At 46.7% G+C, this 24,262-nt stretch overlaps 1 protein-coding gene across 2 annotated transcripts in view; it reads right to left on the minus strand.

The window, feature by feature from the left end:
* Positions 1-24,262, minus strand: part of SLC24A4 (solute carrier family 24 member 4) — an 873,854-nt gene that overhangs the window by 805,632 nt on the left and 43,960 nt on the right. For both annotated transcript variants that reach the window (XM_069637921.1, XM_069637920.1), the window contains exon 2: positions 1,328-1,438. In XM_069637921.1, coding sequence (XP_069494022.1) covers positions 1,328-1,438 — 111 coding nt within the window. The remainder of the gene's footprint in view (positions 1-1,327; positions 1,439-24,262) is intronic.

Raw genomic sequence — 24,262 nt, forward strand, 5'->3', positions numbered from 1 at the left:
GCAAGCATGGCACCCCTCTGGACACAAATGCCTCTATGCTCTTGTCACATGACACTTAGAAACAGACCTGCATGCAGAGCTCAGGATGCATAGCTCACCTCTTTACTTTACTTTACTTTAATACATTTGTATAGCACGACCATGAACCCGAAGGCGTGAGGGCACTACAGAACACAGATAACAAAAAAAGGAAACATATTCATAATGTAGGGCTGAACAAGATTATATCACTGGCATATCGGTCGTTTAGTGGAATAAGTGGGTCTTTAATCTTTTTTTAAAGAATTCTAAGGAGTCCATGGATCTTAACTCCAGCGGGAGAGTGTTCCAGGCTCTAGGTCCATTAGAGAAGAAGGCTGAATTGGTTGTTCTGACAGTGTGGCACTTAGGTTCAGATAGAAGAAACAGGTTATTTGACCTAAGTGCTCTTGTGCTAGTTCTTATGGATAATAGCTGTTGTAAATATCCAGGCATCTTCCCAGATCTGCACTTATGTACAATAGTCAGGGTGCGGAATAAAAATCTAGAGGCCACAGGCAGCCAGTGCAGTTCACGTCTCGCTGATGTAACATGGTCTCTGTGTTTGAGTTTCATAACGGCTCTAATAGCCCCATTTTGGCAGATTTGCAGCCTGTTACATTCAGATTTATTAATTCCCATCAGAAGGCTCAAGCAATAATCTATTTTAGAGCCTACTATTGCTCTCGCGATAGTTTCTGCATTGTCCTGTGAGATAAGAGGCCTTAGATGTGTTAGAAGCTTAATGTAGTATGCACATGATGAGACAATACTACTGACATGCTGTTTCATAGACAAGTGTAGGACACAAATGCCTCTGTGCTCTTGTCACATGACTCTTAGAAACAGACCTGCATGCAGAGCTCAGGATGCATAGCTCACCTCTAACACAAATGCCTTGGGACTCGTGTCACATGACACTTAGAAACAGACCTGCATGCAGAGCTCAGGATACTTCCGGTTTGCACACATTAACACAACAGTAAAGGCATCTTGAATTTCTGCTTCCTCCCCACTAACCAGATCCACTCCCTTCTCTTTCAGATGTACCACAGTGCTAGAGTCAATGCAGCAGTACATTGTATACAATTTGATAACATGCCATTGTGACGCTGCATTTCACAATGCATTGACCGAGCGGTGGTGAATGCATAGGTTCCACAATGGCAGCAGCTTAGCGGTAGATCTCCCGCCAAGGTAAAATGCATTCCATAACTATTCCAGTAGTATCGAGGCAGTGACTCACCCTCACAGCGTGTCCGCCTGGTGCTGCGTCTTGCATCTGAGCAATAGTGCTTTCAAGCCTTACCTGGCTCTGTGCAGTTCTGACGTTCCCGGCTCCCATTATCTACTGCCATCAGCTTCCGGTTCCACCAGGTGTCCGACATGATCTGTCGGCCTCCAAAAGATGTTTCATGTTCTGCATCAAATAGAACAAATAATGAATTCAACAAGAGCTCTTACCCAGGTCCAATTCAGCGACCTCAAAAACAATGTAGCAAGTGTGCTACTGTAAAGTGGGAATTTCACCATTATTAGGCATCAAATTGTTACTCGGTCTTGATATCATGTGATATGATATATGTCATTTATAACACGCCTGCACACATGTGTTTCTAGGAGCAACAAGACGAGGGAGGGAAGACAGAGGGAGTACAAGACAAACAATCTTACTAGGCCTTGTGTCATTCAGATTGTGCAAGTGCAACAACGCAACGGGCAGGGGGAAGGGAGAAGGTGGAAAGTGCAAGGGAGAGGGAAGGGGGAGTGCAATGAAGGCAGCAATGCTCTGAGCGAGTGCAGCCAGGGCAGCGTAGCATGAGTATGCTGAACGGATGAGTACGTAGAGCGGATGAATAGTACATAGAGCGGACGAGTAGTACATTGAGTGGATGAGTATGTTGAGCGGATGAGTGTGTGGACCTGTTGAGTGTGTGGACCAGATGAGTGTGTAGATCAGATGAGCGAACTGAGCGGATGAGCGTACAGAACGGATGTGTATACAGAGCGTACGAGTATACAGAGCGGATGAGTGCGTAGGCAGACAGGAGCACATGCGCGGGGTAGACTGGAGTGCATGCGCGGGGAGGACAGGAGTGCATGCGTATGGAATACATGAGAGCATGCGTGGGGCACACTGGAGAATGAAGGATAGACTAGAGCACGCAAGGTGAACTAGAGTGCATGAGTGTGTCGAGCAGACAGGAGTGTGTAGGGCAATCTTGAACGCCTGAAATGAACAAAAATGCATAGAACGGACATGACCGCACAGAATTGTGTGACGTACATAATATGCTTTGGAATACAGGGAACATTTGAAAGAGTATACATCATACCACACCCCACGCTTACTCTCTCCTTTACACCACCACTCAACTAGAACACAGAGTAAAACTGTTCTCATATCAACATCTCCCGCTTACTCCCCATCACTCTAAGTAAACACTGCTGGTTTCACACCCCCCAGCCAGGCGTTCTCCTCAGGCCTAACGCAGCTACACTCGGTCAGGATAAACCCGTCCAGAGCGAACAAATACTCCTGATCTCTCAACCACCACACCTACCGCTAAGAAGCAGCTACCACTCGAATTCCGCACCAGCTGCACACATACCTGGTGCACACTCGCACCTTTGGACTCTCTCGACTCTCTCTACTGACCCGAACTTCGGTTACCAAGGGCGTTCAATATACCAGCCCCTTCAGACCATAACAATGGTATATAAGGCCCTATATAAATGCAAAATAACAAATAACAATAACAATAGGTGCAAGGAGTCAGGGGACTGTAGAGTTATAGTTACAGCCCCTAAGTGCATGGTAGGCCCAGAGGCAGTGCAGGGAAGACTGATCATGGAGGAGCATGGTACACAGAGAGTCTGAGGGTGGTTAAGCAACCAGGCGGCGCAGCAGACAGGTAGGTCAGCAGTGGAGCGGGAGAGAGAAAAAGCAGAGGTGAAAAGGATGGTCTTGAGCAGCATCTGAAACTTAAGGTGGTCAGGCTCAAGTTTGAGATGGGCAGGAAGGCCATTCCAGAGGGAGGCACCTGCAGAGGAGAGTTATCTACCCCCCCCACTCTTTGCTTCAGAGAGTTAGAAGTAGCTGATTGAAGGGCCAGAGAAGGAAGATATTTTGGAAGAGAGTTGGATGTAGTGCGGCCCTGAATCCAGAAAGCCTTGTGGACGGTGCAGAGGGTTTTGAACTTGATCCTTGCAGCCACCGGGAGCCAGAGGAGAGATTTCAGGGCTGGAGAGATACAGTCCCTTGGTTTGAGGCCTGATGGGAGATGTAGTTTAACAAATCTAGAGTGCCAATGGTCGATTTGCCCTTGTTGATCTATATCTTCCAGTTCCCGTTTTTAATTCTGCTACTTTTTTAGCCTGGGTCTACAAGAGGGCACCAAAACTTCAAGTACTGATTTGCCAAGACACCCTAATAAGGGGTCTGCAACCTCTGGCTCTCCAGACGTTTGGACTACAAATCCCATCAGTCCTAGCCAGCATAATCAATGTTTACGATCATGGCAGTTTTAGTGAACAAGATGTGCAGAGCCCCAGCCTAGATCACTGATTGCTCCTTTATGCTGCTTGGGATTTTAACTAACCTCGTGTTGCATGTTGGGACTTGTAGGCCTACACATAAAATAAGCGAGTCCCGGCATGCAAAGTGCTGTTGGATAAAAAGCGAGGGCTTGATAAAACTGCTCCGGATGATATTGTAATTGGTTATTTATAACACGCTTAATACCCAGAGGTTTTGTTACGCTCACCTGGTATCCACAGGGACGCCACCCAGCCGGGTTACTCGCTGGTATGCTTCTCAGCTTTGCCCTGATGTGGTCTGCAGAGAAGTTTCTGCCTGAAAATACAGGAGGACTGTGTTCAAGACTCACCGACTAGGGTAAGTATCCTCCCTCCACCCCCATATGATTTCAGTCCCTCTGACGCCCTCTCCTCACCTTGTGCTAGAATTAGGCGTGTTCTCCGTCCTGCCTTCTTTGCAGGGGCGCGTTGTCTTTCATGGGCGAGTGCGGCCCAGTTACTTCACTGACGCCGGCCGTTTGATATTGTTCAGGCAGGTCTTATTGCTGTTTTTTAGTTTTGTTGCTATCACGCATGCCTTTCTTTGGTTAAAATGTCTCTTTTTTTTCCCCCTTAGGTATGCAGAGCTTCAGCGAGGCGAACTGGCTTGGTTGAACCCCGCTGGTAAATGATGGTGCATTAAGAGCGCTATGATGCGGTAAGTAAGCGCTATGCGCAGCGCTGCAAAGTCTTGCCTTGCTAACCTGTGTTTTCCTTCCTTGTAGGTCGCAGTGTTCTTTAGCACGAGTGGAATGTCTGGAGTGGTGCCATCCAAGAGGCGACCAGCCAGGTAAGCCTTTTGAGCAGTTCGTAATTTGTAAATGTCTTTACTGCTTTCTTTAATGTTGCCTTTATCTTCCTCCCTCAGGTTGTTCTGTCCTGGAGGCGTGCAGATTCGAGGAAGATGTTCTCAGCAGCTGCGAGTGTTTAAAGATGAAGACTGTAGGTAAAATGCTGCTGCTAATGATGTTCCTTTTGTCTCCTTGCAGGTTCTGCTTCTCCGAGGTTTGAGGGAATAGCTGGACACGGTGAGCGTCATGTTGCAAGCTGCAAAGTAACGCAAAGTGTGTTGTCTTGCTCGTGTGTGGTTTAAATAGCCCCAACAAAATAGTCCAGGTAAAGTAGTCCCTAGGCTACCACACCCAAAACACTAGACCGCATAGCTTGGTTCTTAGGAACCAAGCTATGTGAATTGCTCCATGTTGGCTGACAATACAATAAAGTAGTTCCCAAGCACATTGTTTTTCATGGTGTATGAGCCTGGCGCCATAGGCGCCAGGCCTGGCCCCATGAGGGCTTTTGAAGAGGATGCCAGGCTCTAGAGGCCTGAGTCCTGACTCCACCTGGCCAATGGGTTTGTCAGAGGGGGTTTTGGGCGAGGGTCGTGACAGCACTCCCCCCGTAAGGCCCCTCCCATGGTGTTCCTTCTGTCTGGCCCAGGTTTGGTTGGGAAGTTCCGATGGAATTTCTTGATTAGACGTGGTGCGTGGATATTCTCACTGGGCTCCCAGGATCTATCTTGTGGTCCAAATCCTTTCCAATCGACAAGATAATATAGCTTGGTCCTAGAGTATTTAGAGTCCAAGATATCTTTGACTTCAAATTCTGGTTCTCCGTCAACAAGTATGGGCTTAGGTGGTGTCCCAATCCGTGTGCCGGGTTGCATTGGTTTCAGGATGGACACATGGAATACCGGGTGGATGTTTAGATTAGGTGGTAAATCCAGTTTCACGGCTGCTGGGTTGATAATTGCCTTAATGGTATAGGGTCCTAAGAATCTGGGATGAAAGGTCTGGGTTCCCTTGATGGGTATGAATTTAGCGGCTAACCAAACTTTGTCTCCTTCTTGATAATCAGGGGCCTTTTTCTGGTGTTGGTCGGCGAATCTCTTGTTTTTCTTTGGCATGAATAAGGTGTTCCTTTGCCCTTTTGAAAGCCTGAGTAATGGTTGTGTGTAGAGTCTTTACCGCTGGCATTTCCAAGCTGGCTGGAAAGTCTAGTTCAGAGGTATGTGGATGTCTGCCATAAAGAGTATAGAGGGCGTTTGTCCTGTGCTTGAATGCAAAGAATTGTTATATGCATATTCGGCTATTCATAGTAGGTCTTTCCAATTCCTTTGTTCGTGGTGCAGCATGCACCGTAAATATTGCTTGAGTGTCTGATTGGTTCTCTCGGTTTGCCCGACCGTTTGGGGATGGTGACTGGTAGATAGCCGAACGTCAATCTGCGCCATTGCACAACATTTTTTCCAGAAGTTTGAAAAAACTGGCTGCCTCGATCAGAGACAAGAACCGAAGGGAAGCCATGTAGCTTAACCACGCCCTCCAGGAACACTTTTGCTAAAGTGGCTGCATCTGGGAGGCCTTTGAGAGGAATAAAATGGGCCATCTTCGAGAATAAGTCCACAACTACAAGGATGGTGTTGAACCCTTGGCTTGGAGGTAGATCAGCGATGAAGTCAAGGGAAAGAGTGTGCCATGGAACTGGAGGAATGTCCAATGGTTGTAGGAGATCAGATGGTTTTTGTTTCTGTGATTTATTTTGTGCGCAGACACCGCAGGACTGAATATACTGAATGATGTCCTTACGCCAGGTAGGCCACCAAAAGTTCTCTTTCACCTTAGCTAGGGTTTTGGCGATCCCAGGATGCCCTTCGATCAGTGAATCATGATAGTTTGAAATAACATGCTGTTGTAATTCCTTCTTGGGTACATATAGGCGATCCCTAAAAAAGGGTAGATGGTCCTTGATGGTATATTGTTCTCCTTGAGTTTGCCATGCGAGGTAGGCATCGGGATTCATTATCCGTTGGATTTCTTTTCGTAGTTCTGCTTGTGTTAAGGCTGTTGTGATACCCAAGAGTTTGTCTTCAGGTATAATAGGTACTGGGTCTGGAGTTGTATGTACTATTTCATTTATGCCCAAGCGAGATAAGGCTTCCGCCTTTCCGTTTCTGACTCCTGGTCGAAATGTGATTACATAATCATATTCGGCGAAGAAAAGGGCCCACCGTAATTGGCGCGAGGACTGAGCCTTGGCTGTTTTGAGATATTGCAGGTTTTGGTGGTCTGTGATGACTGTAATGGTGTGTCTGGCCCCCAGAAGGTAGTGCCTCCAGGCTTTAAAGGTGGATTTGATAGCCAGGAGTTCCTTGTCCGTGATGGCATAATTAATCCCTGGAGGTGAGAACTTTTTCGACCAGAAAGCCACAGGATGTAGCTGGCCGGTTTCCGGGTCTCTCTGTGAAAGGACAGCCCCCATTGCAAGACTGGACGCATCAGTTTCAACAACATAAGGGAGGTCTGGACGAGGATGTCGCAGGATTGGAGCAGAGGTAAACCTTTGTTTAAGTTCCTGAAAGGCTTCTTCTGCTTCTTCGGTCCAAGCAAACTTTTTATTGTTTTTTCGTAATAGTACTGTGATTGGGTGCACAACCTGAGAGAAGTCTGGGATGAACCGGCGGTAGAAGTTCGCAAATCCCAGCATGCTTTGTACCCCTTTCAGAGACGTCAGTGATGGCCATTTCAGAATGGCATCTACCTTGTGCACATCCATTCTGATGCCTCCTGGAGTAAGGATAAAACCAAGAAATTCTACTTCGGTGACGTGAAAAAAGCATTTTTCAAGCTTTGCAAACAAGCAATGTTGACAGAGCTTGGTGAGGACTGAACGAACGTGCCCAACATGATCTTGTTCCGAGGCTGAGTATACTAAGATGTCGTCTATGTACACTAAGGCGCACACATCAATTAACTCCCTGAAGACGTCATTCATGAAATACTGGAATGCCGCAGGAGCGTTGCATAACCCGAAGGGCATGACTTGATATTCAAACAAGCTGTACATAGTACGGAAGGAGGTTTTCCATTCATCTCCTTTTCTGGCTCGGACCAGGTGGTACGCTCCTCGAAGATCCAATTTGGTATAAATCTGGGCATCTTTAACTTGGTCTAGCATCTCAGGGATAAGTGGCAAGGGGTAGCGGTTCTTCGCGGTGATCTGGTTCAATGCGCGGTAGTCAATACAGGTTCTCATGTCTCCTTCCTTTTTCAGTACGAAGAACAAAGGACTGGCTGCGGGGGACTTCGAAGGACGGATAAATCTGTTTGCAAGGTACTGGTCTAAATAGGATTTCAAATGAAGGTTTTCTGGTTCTGTGAGAGCGTAGATCCTGCCGCAAGGGATTTGTGCACCAGGAACAAGGTTGATCTGATAGTCATAGGGCCTGTGCGGCGGCAATGTATTGGCTTGGTCCTTTTGGAAAACATCCTGGAAATCATGGTATTCACTTGGCAAGGTATTAGTTGCTCCCAGGGTTGATACTGTTGCTCCGGGAGTCATGGGGATACAGACGTCGGGTTTCTCCTCTTGGTAATAGTAGGCAGGGGAGCAGTCACCAGGGAAGATTAATTTTCGTGCCTGCCAGTTTATCAAAGGATTGTGAGCAACCAACCATGGCATCCCTAGTATTAGCTTGAACTGAGGTGCCTTGATGAGATCGAATGAAATAGACTCCTGATGTCCATCCTGGCACAACAAGGTTACCCTAGCCGTGCACTGGGTTACTTGTACGGAAGCGATTTCTGTCCCATCCACGGTGGTTACCTTGTCCATAGTTGGCTTAGAACACAAAGGAAGCCCCATCTCTGATGCCAGTTCTTGATCAATATAATTTCCAACTGCTCCGCTATCGATGTATGCTTCAACGGCATGCATTCTTGATGACTGCTGGTGGTTAATTAAGATCACTGGTATTGCAAAGTGCGAGGTCAGCAACTCTTTCTTCTCACTCGACAAACTGACCTCTACGTTTGTCGAGCTTGGTAGTTTTCCGATTCCTTAGCTTCATCCTTCTCTGTGGCCCCAACTGTTCTTCTTGGGGGTTTTACTGGACAGTCCTTCAGGAAATGTCCTGGTTTCCCACAATACAAACAAAGCTGTTGTTGTCTTCTTTTGTCCCGCTCTTGTTTTGTTAATGGAGGCCGTATCCCTCCAATCTGCATGGGTTCTACAGCCTTTTCAGGTACACGGGGTGTGTTTTCCCTTGGCCGAACATACACGGTCCGAGGGTCCGTCTTAGACCGGTCTGCCTTTCGGTCCTGCAACCGGTGGTCTAGCTGCACGACCAGATTTATGAATTCTGCACAGTCTCTAGGTGGATCAACCACCTGGACTAAGACGTCCTTTAATTTGCCTCATAAGCCTCGATGGAATAACGTGGTTCTTTTGTTTTCTGGCCACCTAGCTTCGGCAACCAGTCTGTTGAAGGTAGCAATGTACGTTAACAAGCCCTGATTCCCCTGTTGGAGGGACAAGAGTTCATTGCCTACTGCTTGTTCCTGGGTATGGCGAGCAAAACGTTTTTCTATTTCTCTCTGGAACCCCCCAAAGGCATGTAATAGAGGGTCGTCATGGGTTACCAACGGCACCGACCAATCTGCTGCACTGCCACTCAGGTATGATAAGACAAAAGCTATCCGAGTTTGGTCATTTGGAAATGCTCCAGGCCTACAAAGAAAATGAAGGCGGCACTGATTGATGAATGCCGCATACTTCCGTGGGTCGCCTGAGAACCTTTCTGGTGGTGCCAGGGGCACTGTTCCAGGTAACGTGATCTGTACCAGAGTGGGTGGTATGGCGGGGTTTTGCATCATTAGATTGCTTCCAGGTAGAGGTGTCTGTCCTGTCTCTGATTGCAAGTATTGCCTGCTAATCTCTTCAGTGCGTTCTTTGGTCACTATTAGGTCTCTCCAGAGGGCATTAGTCTGTTGTCGGGCAGAATGAACCGCAGCATGAGGCTCTCCTAGTAATTGGGCCAATTGGTCCATTTCTGATGTCTCCATGGCGCCCAGGTGGATTTGTTATGGTAGGCTTCGTGTTCTGTTAGGCTCACCTGGTATCCACAGGGACGCCACCCAGCCGGGTTACTCGCTGGTATGCTTCTCAGCTTTTCCCTGATGTGGTCTGCGGGGAAGGTTCTGCCTGAAAATACAGGAGGACTGTGTTCAAGACTCACCGACTGGGGTAAGTATCCTCCCTCCACCCCCGTATGATTTCAGTCCCTTGGGCGCCCTCTCCTCACCTTGTGGTAGAATTAGGCGTGCTCTCCATCCTGCCTTCTTTGCAGGGGCGCATTGTCTTTCATGGGCGAGTGCGGTCCAGTTCTTCACTGACGCCGGCCCGTTTTATATTGTTGAGGTAGGTCTTATTGCTGTTCTTTAGTTTTGTTGCTATCCTGCATGCCTTTCTTTGTTTAAAATGTCTATTTTTTCTCCCTTAGGTTTGCAGAGCTTCAGCACGGCAAACTGGCTTGGTTGGGCCTCGCTGGTAAATGATGGCGCATTAAGAGCGCTATGATGCGGTAAGTAAGTGCTATGCGCAGTGCTGCAAAGTCTTGCCTTTGCTAACCTGTGTTTTCCTTCCTTGTAGGTCGCGGTGTTCTTCAGCGCGAGTGCAATGTCCGGAGTGGTGCCAGCCGAGAGGCGACCAGCCAGGTAAGCCTTTTGAGCAGTTCGTAATTTGTAAATGTCTCTACTACTTTCTTTAATGTTGCCTCTATCTTCCTCTTTCAGCTCGTTCTGTCCGGGAGGCGTGCAGATTCGAGGAAGCCGTTCTCAGCAGCTGCAAGTGTTTAAAGATGAAGACTGCAGGTAAGATGCTGCTGCTAATGATGTTCCTTTTGTCTCCTTGCAGGTTCTGCTTCTCCGAGGTTCGAGGGAATAGCTGGACATGGTGAGCGTCACGTTGCAAGCTGCAAAGTAACGCGAAGCGTGTTGTCTTGCTCAGGTGTGGTTTAAATAGCCCCAACAAAATAGTCCAGGTAAAGTAGTCCCTAGGCTACCACACCCAAAACACAAGACCGCATAGCTTGGTTCTTAGGTACCAAGCTACGTGGATGCCTCCATTTTGGCTGACAATACAATAAAGTAGTTCCCAAGCACATTGTTTTTCATGGTGTATAAGCCTGGCGCCATAGGCGCCAGGACTGGCCCCATGAGGGCTTTTGAAGAGGATGCCAGGCTCTAGAGGCCCGAGTCCTGACTCCACCTGGCTATTGGGTTCACCAGAGGGAGTTTTGGGCGAGGTTCGTGACAGGTTTAAGCGCGGACCCGGGGATCGAACCTGTGCTGCTCTGCGTGTGTTGCCCCTGCGCTATCCTCCCAATACAGGAGGCTGGTTGAGAAATTGTGCATCTAGTACAGTGCAAAGGAAATAAACAGGACAAGCTTTTCTGTTTGCACGAGGCAAGGGGCAGCCTCCTTTCTTTAAGCGCATAGCAGCACCCTGCGGGCCGGATTTAAAAAAGTGTTTTACAACGGCGCATTCCCATTGAAAAGGGCTTGCAAATAAGGCCCTGTACATGCAGCGGTGCTGGGTCACAAGCACATTCTGATAGAAACACAGCAATATAAGATTGTTTTCAATACAAAAGCTTGCAATAATATTTTTATGGGGGATTTTTCAAGATCTTTGCACTTGGAAGCGCTTCATTAAGTAGACGCATTAAGAAGGCGTAGTTTGCTGGGATGCACCGGAGAGAGTTGAATTAATGCTTCCCGCTTCTCTGTCAGTTGAATTCACCATGGCCTTTTATGAGCAAGGTGGAAATTTATAGAGCAGAACATGGTTTCCCCAGGGCCCCAAAGGGGAACCTTAATGAATCAGTAACTGACTGCTTTAATTACACCGAATCTGACACAGAGGAAGCCGCCCTCCCCTGACACCTCAGTACTCAGCAAGCCACCGGTGCTGATTGGAATGGAACTGGGCCAGGAAGGCATGACGGTTACTGAGAGGGTCTGAGGGGACATCAAGGTTGGGGGGGTTTATTTATTGAGCGAGTGAGAGAGAGAGAAAGAGGTAGCGAGAGTGAGGGGGTGTCTGCAGAGGCCAATGGAAGGAAGAGGGTTCGCCCAGCATTGGCGTGGGTCTGCCACGTGTGGCTCTCCAGATGTTTTGCACTATGACTCCCATGATTCCTCATCATCGAATGTGCTGGCTAGGGCTGATGGGACTTGTAGTTCAAAACATATGGCACACGCCCGCTTCTACGCTTGCATGCCACAGGGATACTGGAATGCTGGGTGAGGGGGGATAGCTCAAGGTCAATATGTTTGACTTGGAAGCAAGTCAACGTCGCCCCACACAGGTTCGAATCCCAATGCTGCGCATAGAAACCAATCTCTAGTATGAAGCGCGTTATAAAAGAACAATTATATTATACTTATATGCTGGCACACATCTTCTAGTTCACGTTATGCTACCATTGAAGCATAGCAAAGATCAGCTGTCACCCAACATTGACCAACAACAATGACAATAACACAGGTCAGGAGGATGCCTGTGAGCGCTGCCGCCCATTGTGGAGTGAATCCACCACCCTGTGACATCATTCACATACACATCACCACCCATTTCTTACTCTGTAGATACCCGATCAAGAGCATGGTTTCTTCGATGTCACAATTTTTCCATTGGCCAGAGTAACACTCTCCTCCCATTACCCCACTAACCACCCCAAGCCCCTCTCTTGTAGTCCTGGCTTTATAATGGGGCATTTCCAGGACTACAAGTCCCAGAATACTAGTTAAAACCAGGACTGGAGTAATGTCTCCCAAATGGAATGGATAATGTTTATGTCTGTGCACTTGGTGCTCACTTCGAATGGTCTTGCGTGTCGTTGCATCAAGAGCAGGAGGGCAAAACTACATTCTCACTCTTTTTGAGGATTTGGTGTTAACAAATGAGTGTTTTCATTTGAATATTTACACAGCAGACACTGCTGAGTAAATTGTCACTTACATGCTATATAATAGGTGTTCTTGTTTCCCAATTCAATTGGCCACTTCAGAGCATGATACCTTAGGGGCTGCAACCTGGGCTCACCAGATGTGTTGGACCACAGCTCCCATGATTCTTTACTTTTTAGTATGCTGGCTAGGACTGATGGGAGTTGTAGTCCAAAATAGTTTGAGAGCCAAAGGGTGCAGACCTCTAAATGATGAGAAAGAGGCGTTAGGCATTAGGATTTAGGTCGGGATGTCTTGCCGTGTTGGCTTTTCAGAGGTATGTAAGAACATACATTGGCAAAACCAACAGCTTGGGCTTTTGTGTAGGAATGCGATGGGCATTATCCAGGCACTGCCTGCTCGTGCTTATTATGTATTTTTTAAAACAGTCTAAAGCCTAAACAATGCATCCAGACAATGGAACTCATTGCCTCAGCCCATCAGAAACGAACCCTCTCATCTTGTCTTCCGCAAGGCTAAGAAAAACCAGGCTGTTTAACTAAAAGCTTTTTCTGTATGATGTATGATGTCCACAGCTCCAATGTAACCTCCTGCCTAACGATATAACCATGTATTAACACATGTATGCGGGCTAATGTAACCAATCACCCTCAGCACTGCTGCAACACAGACACATTTTTGTAACAGCGCCTCGATGCACTTGGGCTGTGTGAGCGCTTCTACAAATGCAAATAAATAAATAAATACATGCTCCATGGGGTGTGGAATGAGCACTTCCAAACTCGACCCAAAGATATGTTTAGTAAGATATAGAGTTGACGCAGCATTCTTGGAAAGTTAGTGAGGGTGCAAAAGCATTGAGGAGACCTGTCACGCTGTCTTCTGGGAAACGTAGTAAAAAGCAATATAGTGTGTCATGGATATTGGGCAGAAAGATAAACGACCTATCGGGGCGGTAACAACGCAAACCTCGGCCAGATGAAAATGGGGAGTTCGTCGAAATGGAGAGACTCTGCCATAACAGCACACAAACCAATATGTCTGACAAACCAAATGGCAGTGATCGAAGTGAGTGGGAACGGTCGGGAGCTGTGTTCTACCACATTTATTTTTTTCTGTTTACCATTCCTCTACTTTTTACGACCATATTCACCATTCTATACAGAGGATTTATCCATTCATTTCTCTGTACAAGTGTAAAGTTGTAATAGGAGCCTTAGTTACTAGTCACTTAGTCTATTATTGGAATGACCCAGCCGTAAATCTCTTGTCACATGTTGCACTAGGCTTCCGCCTACCATATCCCCCCCCCCCCCCCGAGACCACAGCTCCACTACTTTTTTCAGTACACTTCTACCACTGCTAAACTGACTTCATAACATGTTCCTTATATCAGATAACAAGGTTCATGGAATGAAACACTTGTGTATGAACGCGATAGAAATAAAATATCAATCAATCAATCAATGGCTAGATAACCAACCAACAGGCAGAGCAATACTTACCAATGGGAGGATAGAAACAGGAATATACAAGGAAGACATTTGGATTCAGGAGCAAGTCACCAACCGGAGCCGGAAGCAGCTGGAGCTCCTTGAAGCAGCTCGGCCCCCTGAAGGCACTGGTACCCCTATACGTGCTTTGAACCCCGAGGAGGGGAATCCAAAGGTGATTGCAAACCCCGAAATGAGTTGAAGTTCAGAAACCTGGCTAGCGATAAGTAAAATCGATGTCTGAGTTTAAGCATGAGCTTTTCATCTCACCCCGACATGTGATGTGAACATGATTTGCTTTTACTGACCCAGCATATAATGTCCTATGAGAATACAGTTGGTCAGACATGTTTTGAGGAAGTTGATTTTTATTTAATAGCTCCCAAGTTTTACAATTCACCAAAAGAAGCAAGTTTTACACTTCACAAAACACGCCTTTAAGGTGTAATTCCTCGTTGCTACACTCTGCCGATAGAGAGGGGCTAAGTTTAGACCTTTAAGATGTCATTTTATAGAGTTCTATTCTCTGTTTATGATCGTATCCATGATTTTACCAATGATTTTTTATTCAAGGTATTTTTTACCAACAATTTTTTGCCCAAAAAAATACTGATTTAAAAAAAAATATATATATATGGGGGTTAAGGGGTTAAAACAGGTGGGGCGGTGGTTGGAGAGGGTTACAAACATGTGTAAACAGGTGGCCTGGGGGTGAGCCCCCAAATAAATTATTTTGAAAAAAATCAAAAATCTGTATTTTTTTGCAACATTTCTTCAGTAAAAAATACCTTAAATAAAAGATCTTCTGTACAATCACATAGAACCGTTTCTGATCTGTTATTTTACATTACTCAGCTTTTAATGCACATTTTGAACTCCACTTGTCGGTGTCGACATCATTTCCAGGGCACACATCATTTTTGAGGTTCCCGTCAGGGGAGTTGCTAGGTCTGGAAAAGACCCGGGGCTAAGCTGATGTCGGAACTGTTGGGACTGAGGGCTAGCTAGTCTTTTGGCTGTAGCTCCTGAGATTATATCCGGGCTACAACCAAAAGATCAGGGGCTATAGCCCCCTTAGCCACCCCCTAGCAACGCCCCTGGTTCCCGTCATTCTCAGATAACTCATGTGGACCTTTAGTATTTTCTGTTGTATGGGCGCTAGTGCCCAATATTTTACGGGAGACCATTCACTTAATTGGTTTGTCGCACCATGTTTCAGGCGATGAACAGATCTCACGCCGGCCCTTACGTTTACGTAATGGCCATGGTGCCTTCTTTTTATGGAACAACCTCTTTCATACTTTTCATGTGTTTCATTGCTTACCTATGTGAATACTGCAAAAAAAATATTTCGAATACCAAAATAAAGATTTTTGTTTGACCCCTTCTTACAGCATATATATGTGGGGGACACCGCCGTGCAGCCCCACAATATTCCTTGACCCGTTTTATTTACTTAGCCCACCCTCCAAATATATATATATATATATCCAAACAAATGGAGGAAGGAAACGCATTCTTAATGAGGCATGTAGCAACTCCCATGCTCCCAAAAATAAAAGTCGTAAGAAACTCGTGTCTAGAAATAGATACGAATTTATTTTAAAAAAAGACATGACATAACAGCAAACAAAAGCAGACAGAGACAGGACACCATGGGGGAATCCGGGAACGACGCGTTTCGTGCTTCATTGAGTGATTGGTCACGTTAGGGGAACACTGGCTGCAATGTTGATAAAAAAGCAGCAATAGTCCTACCACTGTTTCAACCACTCGTAAAATGTGATACCATAGACAGAAACCGTGGCGGCCATCTTATAAGATGTCAGGTATAATTACTGTAAATAGAACATCCTGGTCAAGTAAAGCAAGATACATCTCGAAAACACGAGCAGCTTAATAATATATATGAGGTAAAAATGTCTCGAATGTTGGTGTTCAGCATTATGGGCATTATCCATTTTGGGATGATCCCCTTATGTGTACCCTGGGCTCTATTGCATGTCTGGTAGTACTACTTTATTTCTATGAGCCATACTTGCATGCCTACGGTAGTGGAGCGGGGCTCCCCCAGAGCCCGCATCAGTGAGTTTGCCCTTGTGGAGAGACCATGAACTTATGGCTCTTGTAGTGTAGTTTCCACTTTCTTCTCCACTATTCATTGTGTCCCATCGTGGTTTCCAGCAGTAACATTTTTACACAACCTATCCTTAGCTATGTCAGATCTGACAGTTGCCTTGGCATTCCCAGATTATAAACTGGGATTTGCAGTGGGCACCAAAAATAAATCGCTACCTGACAGTTCTGGCCTCCGCACGTCAAGGGCTTTCCGAGCACATCTCGGGCCACTGCGTACGTAACCTTGCTTCCACTAATTCTAGTACTTCTTCCAATGCACCAGACAACATCGCCAGTGGAAAAAGCTTGTTCTCCATCAGCATTTCACTGGATCAACTGTATATCATACCACACATGCACACAGACACACTGCTACTCATACATTTTTTTTAATAGTTGTTTATTAGTTTGATCAACAAACTTTTACAACATCGACAGTAACTTAAACAAGGAAAGTTATATGTACCGTCACCTCCAGATACTTACACCTATACAGCATGCATAGATTACACTGAATTAAATCACATATATGTTGAGCAGCGGAAAAACAATGTTTTAAAGATCACTGTCATCAATATGCATAACGATACCCAACTTTGATTGATGTAAGTCATCCCCGACTATTACCAGTCAAGGGATCCACTTATGGAGTTCCCGACTGTCCAGCCTTCCTTGTAAGTTACTTAGTTCATAGGTTCACCAAGAAATTATAATTAAAATCATTTTAGTATAGGTGGATGAACAGCAAGCACCCATCCAACGACCCGATCCACATCAATGGTTTCTTTCATACACAATTTAACATAGGTGTATCTAAAACAAAACACAACATTAAACAGTTATGGTATAAATCAATCTAACTTGTATACCTCATCCTAACTTGTATGCTACTTATACAATCCTGTTGTCATCTACCAGCGTTGCATCTTCCCGATTCATTAGCCCTGTGCATCCTAGCCTAGCCCTGCTTCTCACTTCCCTACCTTTGTCCTGGTTTTATCCCACGTTTTCGGATGAAGTACAGCCACCTTAAGGCCACTGGTGGTGATTCACGCAGCAGAAAAGGCTCCCACCATATTTATTTATTTATTTGTATTTATTTATAATTCGCCAAAGAGAGGCCCGGAGGCATAGTGGCGCCAACAACAACATACAATACAAAAAACAAAAAAAAACAAATTCATAAATCAGGAGAAACGGCAGCCCGAGAAGCAGATTCTCATCAAGTCAGAGATAACATGCATCAGATAACACGCAAGGGTTTTAAGTGGGTTACTGTACTAGGCCCACGGAATAAAAGAAACTAAATTGGCTATTTCCCTTCAGGAGTAGACTGCTCTGCCTCCCCACTAAGGCCTCCACCAGTCATTTTGTCTCGTTCTTTCACTTAAAACAGCGGCATGAGGATTGAGGGGGGTTTGAACTGGTGTCCGCCGGTTCGAGTTGGTCATTCTTTGCCCCTTTTGTGGCACCTAAAAAACAGGCAATTCTTAAAAAAAGGGGAGTTGCCAGATAACGTGGTGCTTAGAGAGGGACTCGGTCTAATCCCGGGCCAGCAATGGGAGGATAAATATGGGTGAGGCAGGCAGGTGCGAGTTTGACTTCGGTCGGCCCTTTATTGGGGGAGTGGTCGAAGAATCGAGAACATACCAAAATAGAAAAGGCAAAAATCACGAGGTCGAAAATACCGAAATTTGAGAAATATATATGTGGGGGGGGTAAGTAAATACAAAAGGTGATGGGGTATTAGGAGGGCTGTGGGGGGTCTCCCCTACATATATATATGTGGTAAAAAGGGGTAAAAACAAAATCAATATCTTCGACCTCTGCATTTTAGACTTGCATTCTTCACATAGATCCGAGAAAACGATCAAGCAATAAGGACGTGCCCCCAAAAAATGACTGATAAACAGGGGTTATGCATGGCAAGCTTAAACAGTCATGGCATTGCAGTCTTACAGCTTTCAAGAGGGACGCATCACAAGTAGACATCGCTCCTCGCAGGTGAGGCTACCTGGCTGGTACATAGGGGCAGTGAGTGGCGTGTGCAGAATCTTTCAAAGGGGCTGGCCCAAGTGGGGCGCTGACTTATGCAGGGGTCGCGTGAAGAGCGCTCGCTCACACACACACACACACGCACGCACGCACCCCCCAGAGGAAGCCCAGTGAAGGGTGGGGAGTGGGAACCAAGTGTGGCTATTCTAGTGAAGAGTTGGCTTCTATCAGGAGACTAGGCGCCCTAGATTTATCCGTTCTGATCTGCATGTAAATTGTAAATAATACTGCAGCCGAGACATTGACATCACTATCTAAAGTGTCCTGGCTCCTTTTGTTCGACATTTTAGTGGAAGGGGGATGTTTGAACCTGTGCCGTGGCATGACTGCGAAGTAGAATTGTTAGGGGTTTTGCTCATTTGTTGGTGGAAGAGCTCTTGAGTCCAACTCTGCCCTTTCTCTTCTAATCACACCCCCAGTTACTTGTAGAGGTCCTCAGTGGCCTCCCCTCTTGCTCGTCCTCACAATGTGTATCTGGTTTAACGTTTTCGTCCAATAGGAGCTGGGGCGTGAGCGTTCAGTCACGTGTTGACGATACACAAATCTAAATTGTGTTTTCAGGAGTTGAACAGCGTTTGTACTTGAGGGGATCTTGGAGCTATTTAATTCCTGCTTGTCGCCTAGGAGAGCCTTGTTAGCTTGACACCAACGGTAATGCCCCTTTTCATCAAAAGCCAGTTTCATCAAACCCCATTCCACTGTAAGTATTTTACTGTGTTTTACCACAAATTTGTTGATTGGGGGTGAGTCTGGGCATTTTGAAGGGCCGGCGGGCTGAGGCTGACGGTATCTCCCTGCGGTAAAATGCAGTAAAAAAGAATAGGTGAAATGGGATTCGGTGAAATACCTGCAATTAAATCACTGTGACTGGGCCAGCGCTGTGGCCCTGTCAAGGGCCGGCTCTCTCCCCACCTCTCCTTGCAGTGCCGGATGAAACCCTTTGGAGGCCACTAGGCAGTCGAAATGTGGCAGGCCCCCTTGCAAATAATCTCCTAATGCGTTTTTCATTTTCTGCAACGCTATATTTTGATCCGTTGTCGCAGGGCCCCTAAAAAGGAGTGGGGCCCGTAGGCCGGTACCTACTTTACCTAATGGATAATCCATCACTGGCTCCTTGCCTATGGTGACGGTGGGCGCCAGGCTGCAGTTGGAATGGGCCAGTTGGCCCCAGGAAACAGCGGAGGCTGGTGGCAGGTCCAGGGAGAGCGCTGCCGCACCCAGAAGACACCAGAGATCTTGGCGCCATTCCTGGCAAGGGGTACTGAAAACACCACAACACCAGCTGCAGTACGCTGCACCAAGGGGTGCCGTGTCCATCACAATACCGGCAGACTCCAGCAAACTGTGTCTGCCAGTGTCTGCACCCACAGGGAGCCCCACTAGCCCATCAGGGATTATTTTAAATATTAAATAAATAAATGTTAAATAAATAAAGGCCTCCAGAGAGGCCTTTTCCTCCAGTAGCCCACCAGGGAACAAGAATGCAACTTCCAGGGACTCTAGCAGGGTCCGTGTTGGAAAGGAGCGGGGCTTACCAGTCCTTTTAAGTCCCCTGTCACACACCCTGAATCCAGGTAGTCTAATTGTTAAGGTAAGTGGCAAATCCTGAGCGAGGGTGGGGTATTTAAGTAAGCCTGTGTGAATGCTTTAGGGTGGGTTAGTTGGGTGAGGACCGGAGGAGGTGGAGGACATCTGAGAGACCAGAGGAGGCAAGTGTGAAAGGAGTGCAGAGGCTACTATAAGGATGGGGTCTGTGGAGTGTTTATGTGTGCGAGTGGAGAGTGTGAGTAGTAGAGGTAGAGCAGGAGCAGCGGGGCAGTGTAGTAGTAGTGGCAGAGGTAGTAGTGGTAGTTGGGAGTTAAAACAGCGGGTGTAGTGAAGTTGCGAGTCAAATAGGTAGTAGAGAGGGAGTGGATAGTAGACGGTGGTAGTGCACACTAGTAAATAGATAAAAAACAGACTGATAGTAGCAGTAGTGGGTGGTGAAGGTAACGATTTAGGGAAAACAGGTGAAGCCCACATATAGGGGTTATCCATCACAGCGCTACTAACATCCCCGTTAGGGACGCCTGGGTTAGGGAGGCGGGACGCCTGGGTTAGGGAGGCGGGGTCAAGGCTGGGGAAGACCAGAGAGAGAGAGGGTTGGCCCTAGCACCAAACTTCCCACCCCGCTCGGCCCAGTTACCTTTACCCAGAGAAGAGGGAAATCCTATCTGTTACTTTAAACACCCTTGGAACTACTCTGAGAGTCAGCATTATTGTTTGTGGTGGGCCGCCCGTCACATCACACAGAACCACACCAACAGTTACCAGGAACTACGTTTGACTCCACAGACCAGCTGGTGCCATACAAACACACCAATGGGAATTTACAATCTATAAATAAACATTCAGACACATCTATGCAACAGAATAAAGTGTCATAAATAATGGACAAAATGATAGGCTTGCATCTTATGGGAAGTTATATTTACTCCTCGTTCTCTAGTGATCCGGATCACTGGTTAATGCTGGATACCCAGGGGCTGCTTTTAGCTCTAGCTTATCCAAACCGAATTTCGATCCCTGGTTAAATCGGAGTTTGCTGTGCTGAAAGCTTGCCTCCTTACTAATAAAGGACGGATGAGTACTCACCACCTCCAAATGAATGCATGAAAAATTAAGGTAGTCCTTTTCGAGGCATAAAATAGGACAGCCCTACAGAGAAATCTGGGTTTGTCCTCTTTTCAGACTCTCCTTTCCACAGAGCAGTAAAATACAGAATCTGGGATCCAGCTGGCCCTTGCTCCCCATGTTAGCTCAGTTGTAAGTAGCTGCTTTTTAAAGCTTTGATAACCTAGGAGGATCTCCCCTCTTCTTTCTCTAAAACACAGAGCTCTATTGGTGGGTACGGCTACAAACTCGACATTGGTCGATTGCAATGCTTTGTATGGAGGCCTTCCCCTCGGTCTTCTTGCCAAGCACCAATTAACTCAAAGTGCAACAGTCCTCGCTTGTGATGTGGAACACTATGTACTCACCAAGGCTCCACAAAATGGCAGCTGGTTGTTGCTGCCCTCTCCAGTCTTCCAGCTCATCTCCAAGGGTGGCAGACATTTTGCGGTTACAGGCCGCCAAACTCTGTAGGGCTCCACCTTCCACCATTTGCTAAGCAAAACTGCTATTCAATTTACAACATCTGAATCAAAGACCTCCTAGGGTAATGATGATGGATTGAATCGCCACACACACCAATATTTCGATTTAATTGGTTATCTTAGAAGCCTCTAGATTACTGTGGCAAGATACACTGGGAATCACACAGAGCCCTAACCCCCAACCCTAACCCTAACTGTGACCTGCTGATACAGCCTCACAGGTGCCCGACTTTTATCTCACGCTCTCAACGCCTTGAACCACCCTTTCAACCGCTCTCTCGTCCAACATCTATCAATGATGGAAAATTCCTCCAACTAGAACTCAACCGCTGCCCATACTCAGGCTGATTACCTGAAAATGGCACCTTTCTTTTTCTTAGAAATTCTGGACACTGGAACACAATATTAGAAATGATTACTTGTTTGCAACCACCTTACCAATGCGATTACCTTCCAAAGACATTGCAGAACGAACCCTACAACTTTAACGAGTTGCTCTGGGGCTGATCTAGCGACTTAATATAGGTTGTTCCGCACATCGCTGCGCCCTATAAAATACAGCCGAATCCCACGAAAGATTCAGCCCAGCTGTCGCACACTCATGGATAGCTTCATCCTTAATCCTAAACTCACTACGACTCAGCCTATTCTTTGCCATGGCACTATTCACGTCAACCTTTATTTGTACGACTGCGTTAGCTACATCAGCCATCTGCATACAACGTGATTCTGGAATGTTTCACATCTGTTCAGACTACATTCGGCCCAGGGGCCATTGAAACCGCACAGCACTCCGAAGCCATAACACATGGCAGCAGGCGCTATACAAAAACCCCATGACATAACATATAAATGAACACAAACACTCAATCGACTCTGAAAAGTGCAATGAGCAGTGATTGGCCGTGCTGAGCCGTGTTGTGAATCCTGAAAGGCGACGTGAACTGAACTATGAAAGACAGGACTGTAAGATCACGCGGGAGATACAAGCATTAACATCCTGACAACACAAGAGAAGTATTAATACCAAACTTCTGATCCCATCTCACTTCTTGCAATGATCCGACACAGTTGATAACCATCTATGCTTTACCAAGGCATTCCCCAAGCAAACTGTGCTAGTGGAAGGAATGTAGAGGGCAGATGGATAGGGGCGGCAGATTGGGGCGGGTCTCCTATGGCGAGGCGTAGCAGAAGAGCCGTAGAGTTCTCCCGCAAACTGTATTTTATTTAATTCATTTATTTGATTGTATCGTTTAAAGCGCAAATCTAGCTCGTGAGCAGCAGAGCCTTTCACAACGGGTGGTAAGTGTGGGGGGCATGGCATTTTTTGGACAGCAGGGCAGTACTGTTGGCGGAAGGGCAGAAAAATGTGGATTTAGTCGTACAGGAGGTCTTGATGGAAGAGCCACATTTTTAGTGTTTGGTTGGATGGTGGGGGAGTCCCGAACCTGCAGCAGAATCAAGTTCCTGGGTTTCAAAATAACAATGAAGCTGGACTCCTCCCCTCCGTAACTGCTCCCCTCCCTTTATATCCCGCTACTCTAGCGATTTTGCGATCCTCTACTAAGGATTTGCTGCAGTATCTCTGTCTCTCAGCCACGAGTACCAACCGCCTGGGCATAAATGAATCCATCGGTGGCCAGACAGCTCTCCACTCTGCCTGTGATCATCCTCAACTACAGGGGAGGCTAGGGAAGCATTGGTGCACCCGGTTATATGGGCCTACAGCACAGGGAAACAACAGCTGAGCAACTAGTTTATCATGTGAGATGAATCTGATTTTGGCCAGGGGACGTCAGCTGCTACCTGATCCTGGCCCTTGGGGACAGCTATATGAGTGAGGATCACATGGGGAAGGTGACCCTCAGAGGGGTGATACTTCATTTCCTTTTAGGGATACCCCTTCTTCAATTCCCCTTGACTTAATGGCATATTGTCATGACTACCCTTCATTCACTCATGGAAGCTGCTGTGGATACCTTCCAAAGTTCTGTACATACGTTACCAAGAACTGACTACCATTTCCATGCATGTGAAAGTACTATAACGTGAAACGTGAAAGCTGAAAAGAACAATGAAGATCCATGAATATGAAACGCACAAGAAACAGTCTAGTTGTTATGAGCAATTGATAGGTGCCAGGACATTTAAAAGCCACATCCAGCATAGCTCGGGGCTATGCTGCTTGGAGGACTCCTGAGAAACTGAGAGGGCTGAGAGGGACGAAAAGCGAGAAGGAGATCCGAGGAGGAGGACCTCGTGACACACTGACCACAGCAACCTTCCGGTAAAGCTCCAGTTTGTTTGAAGCAGAGGAATGATATCCCTGAACGAGACGCAAGCAGCAGAGATGGCTGCCTCCAAACAACCAGATGCCGTAGGGGAGCCAGAAAAAAAAAACAAGCAGCAAAGACAGCTGTATCCGAGCACCCGGTCGTGGGTGAAGAACCAAGCGACTAACAAGCAGCACAGATAGCTGCACTTGAGAACTCTGACATGGGTGGAGCGGCAAAGACAGCCACATCCGGATGCAGTTGGAGAACCGAGCGAGAAACTAGGGGCAGAGACAGCCACACACAAGAACCCAGATGCAGATGGAAAACTGAATGAGAAGCAAGTGGCAGAGAAGCCACCAACAACACTAGGCACCCAAACGCTACCTGATTGGACAGGAGGAAGCACCCCCCGCCCTGAGTGTCACACAACAAAGCAACCGGTACGCGGATGGAGAGGAGGGTGCTGAATGTCAGGAGGTCACAAGAAACCCTGATCAATCAAGTGCAACGGGTCGTGGGACCCCACAGGAGAAAATAAACCAAATAAAGCACAACCAACATTGGCAAAGAGGGGATCCAAGTCATTGTAACGGAAATAGGTGGATATTAGGATTTGAACTCGCTACCAAGTACTTTTGGGAATCAAGTAATCAGGTGTGTAAAGCAAGGCACATAAAACGCCCTGCCAGGAGAGTTGACCAGGCACAGTCAAGTCTACAACTATATTAAGTGAAACATATGAGAATGCCCTGGCAGGAGAGTATCCCCGGCACAGTCATGTTTTCAGGTGTGTCAAGTGAAACACACGAGACAGCCCTAGCAGGCCAGTATAC

The sequence above is a fragment of the Ambystoma mexicanum genome, chromosome 14 (genome assembly GCF_040938575.1).
Source record: "Ambystoma mexicanum isolate Mex_15411 chromosome 14, UKY_AmexF1_1, whole genome shotgun sequence".
In the NCBI taxonomy this organism is placed as follows: Eukaryota; Metazoa; Chordata; class Amphibia; order Caudata; family Ambystomatidae; genus Ambystoma; species Ambystoma mexicanum.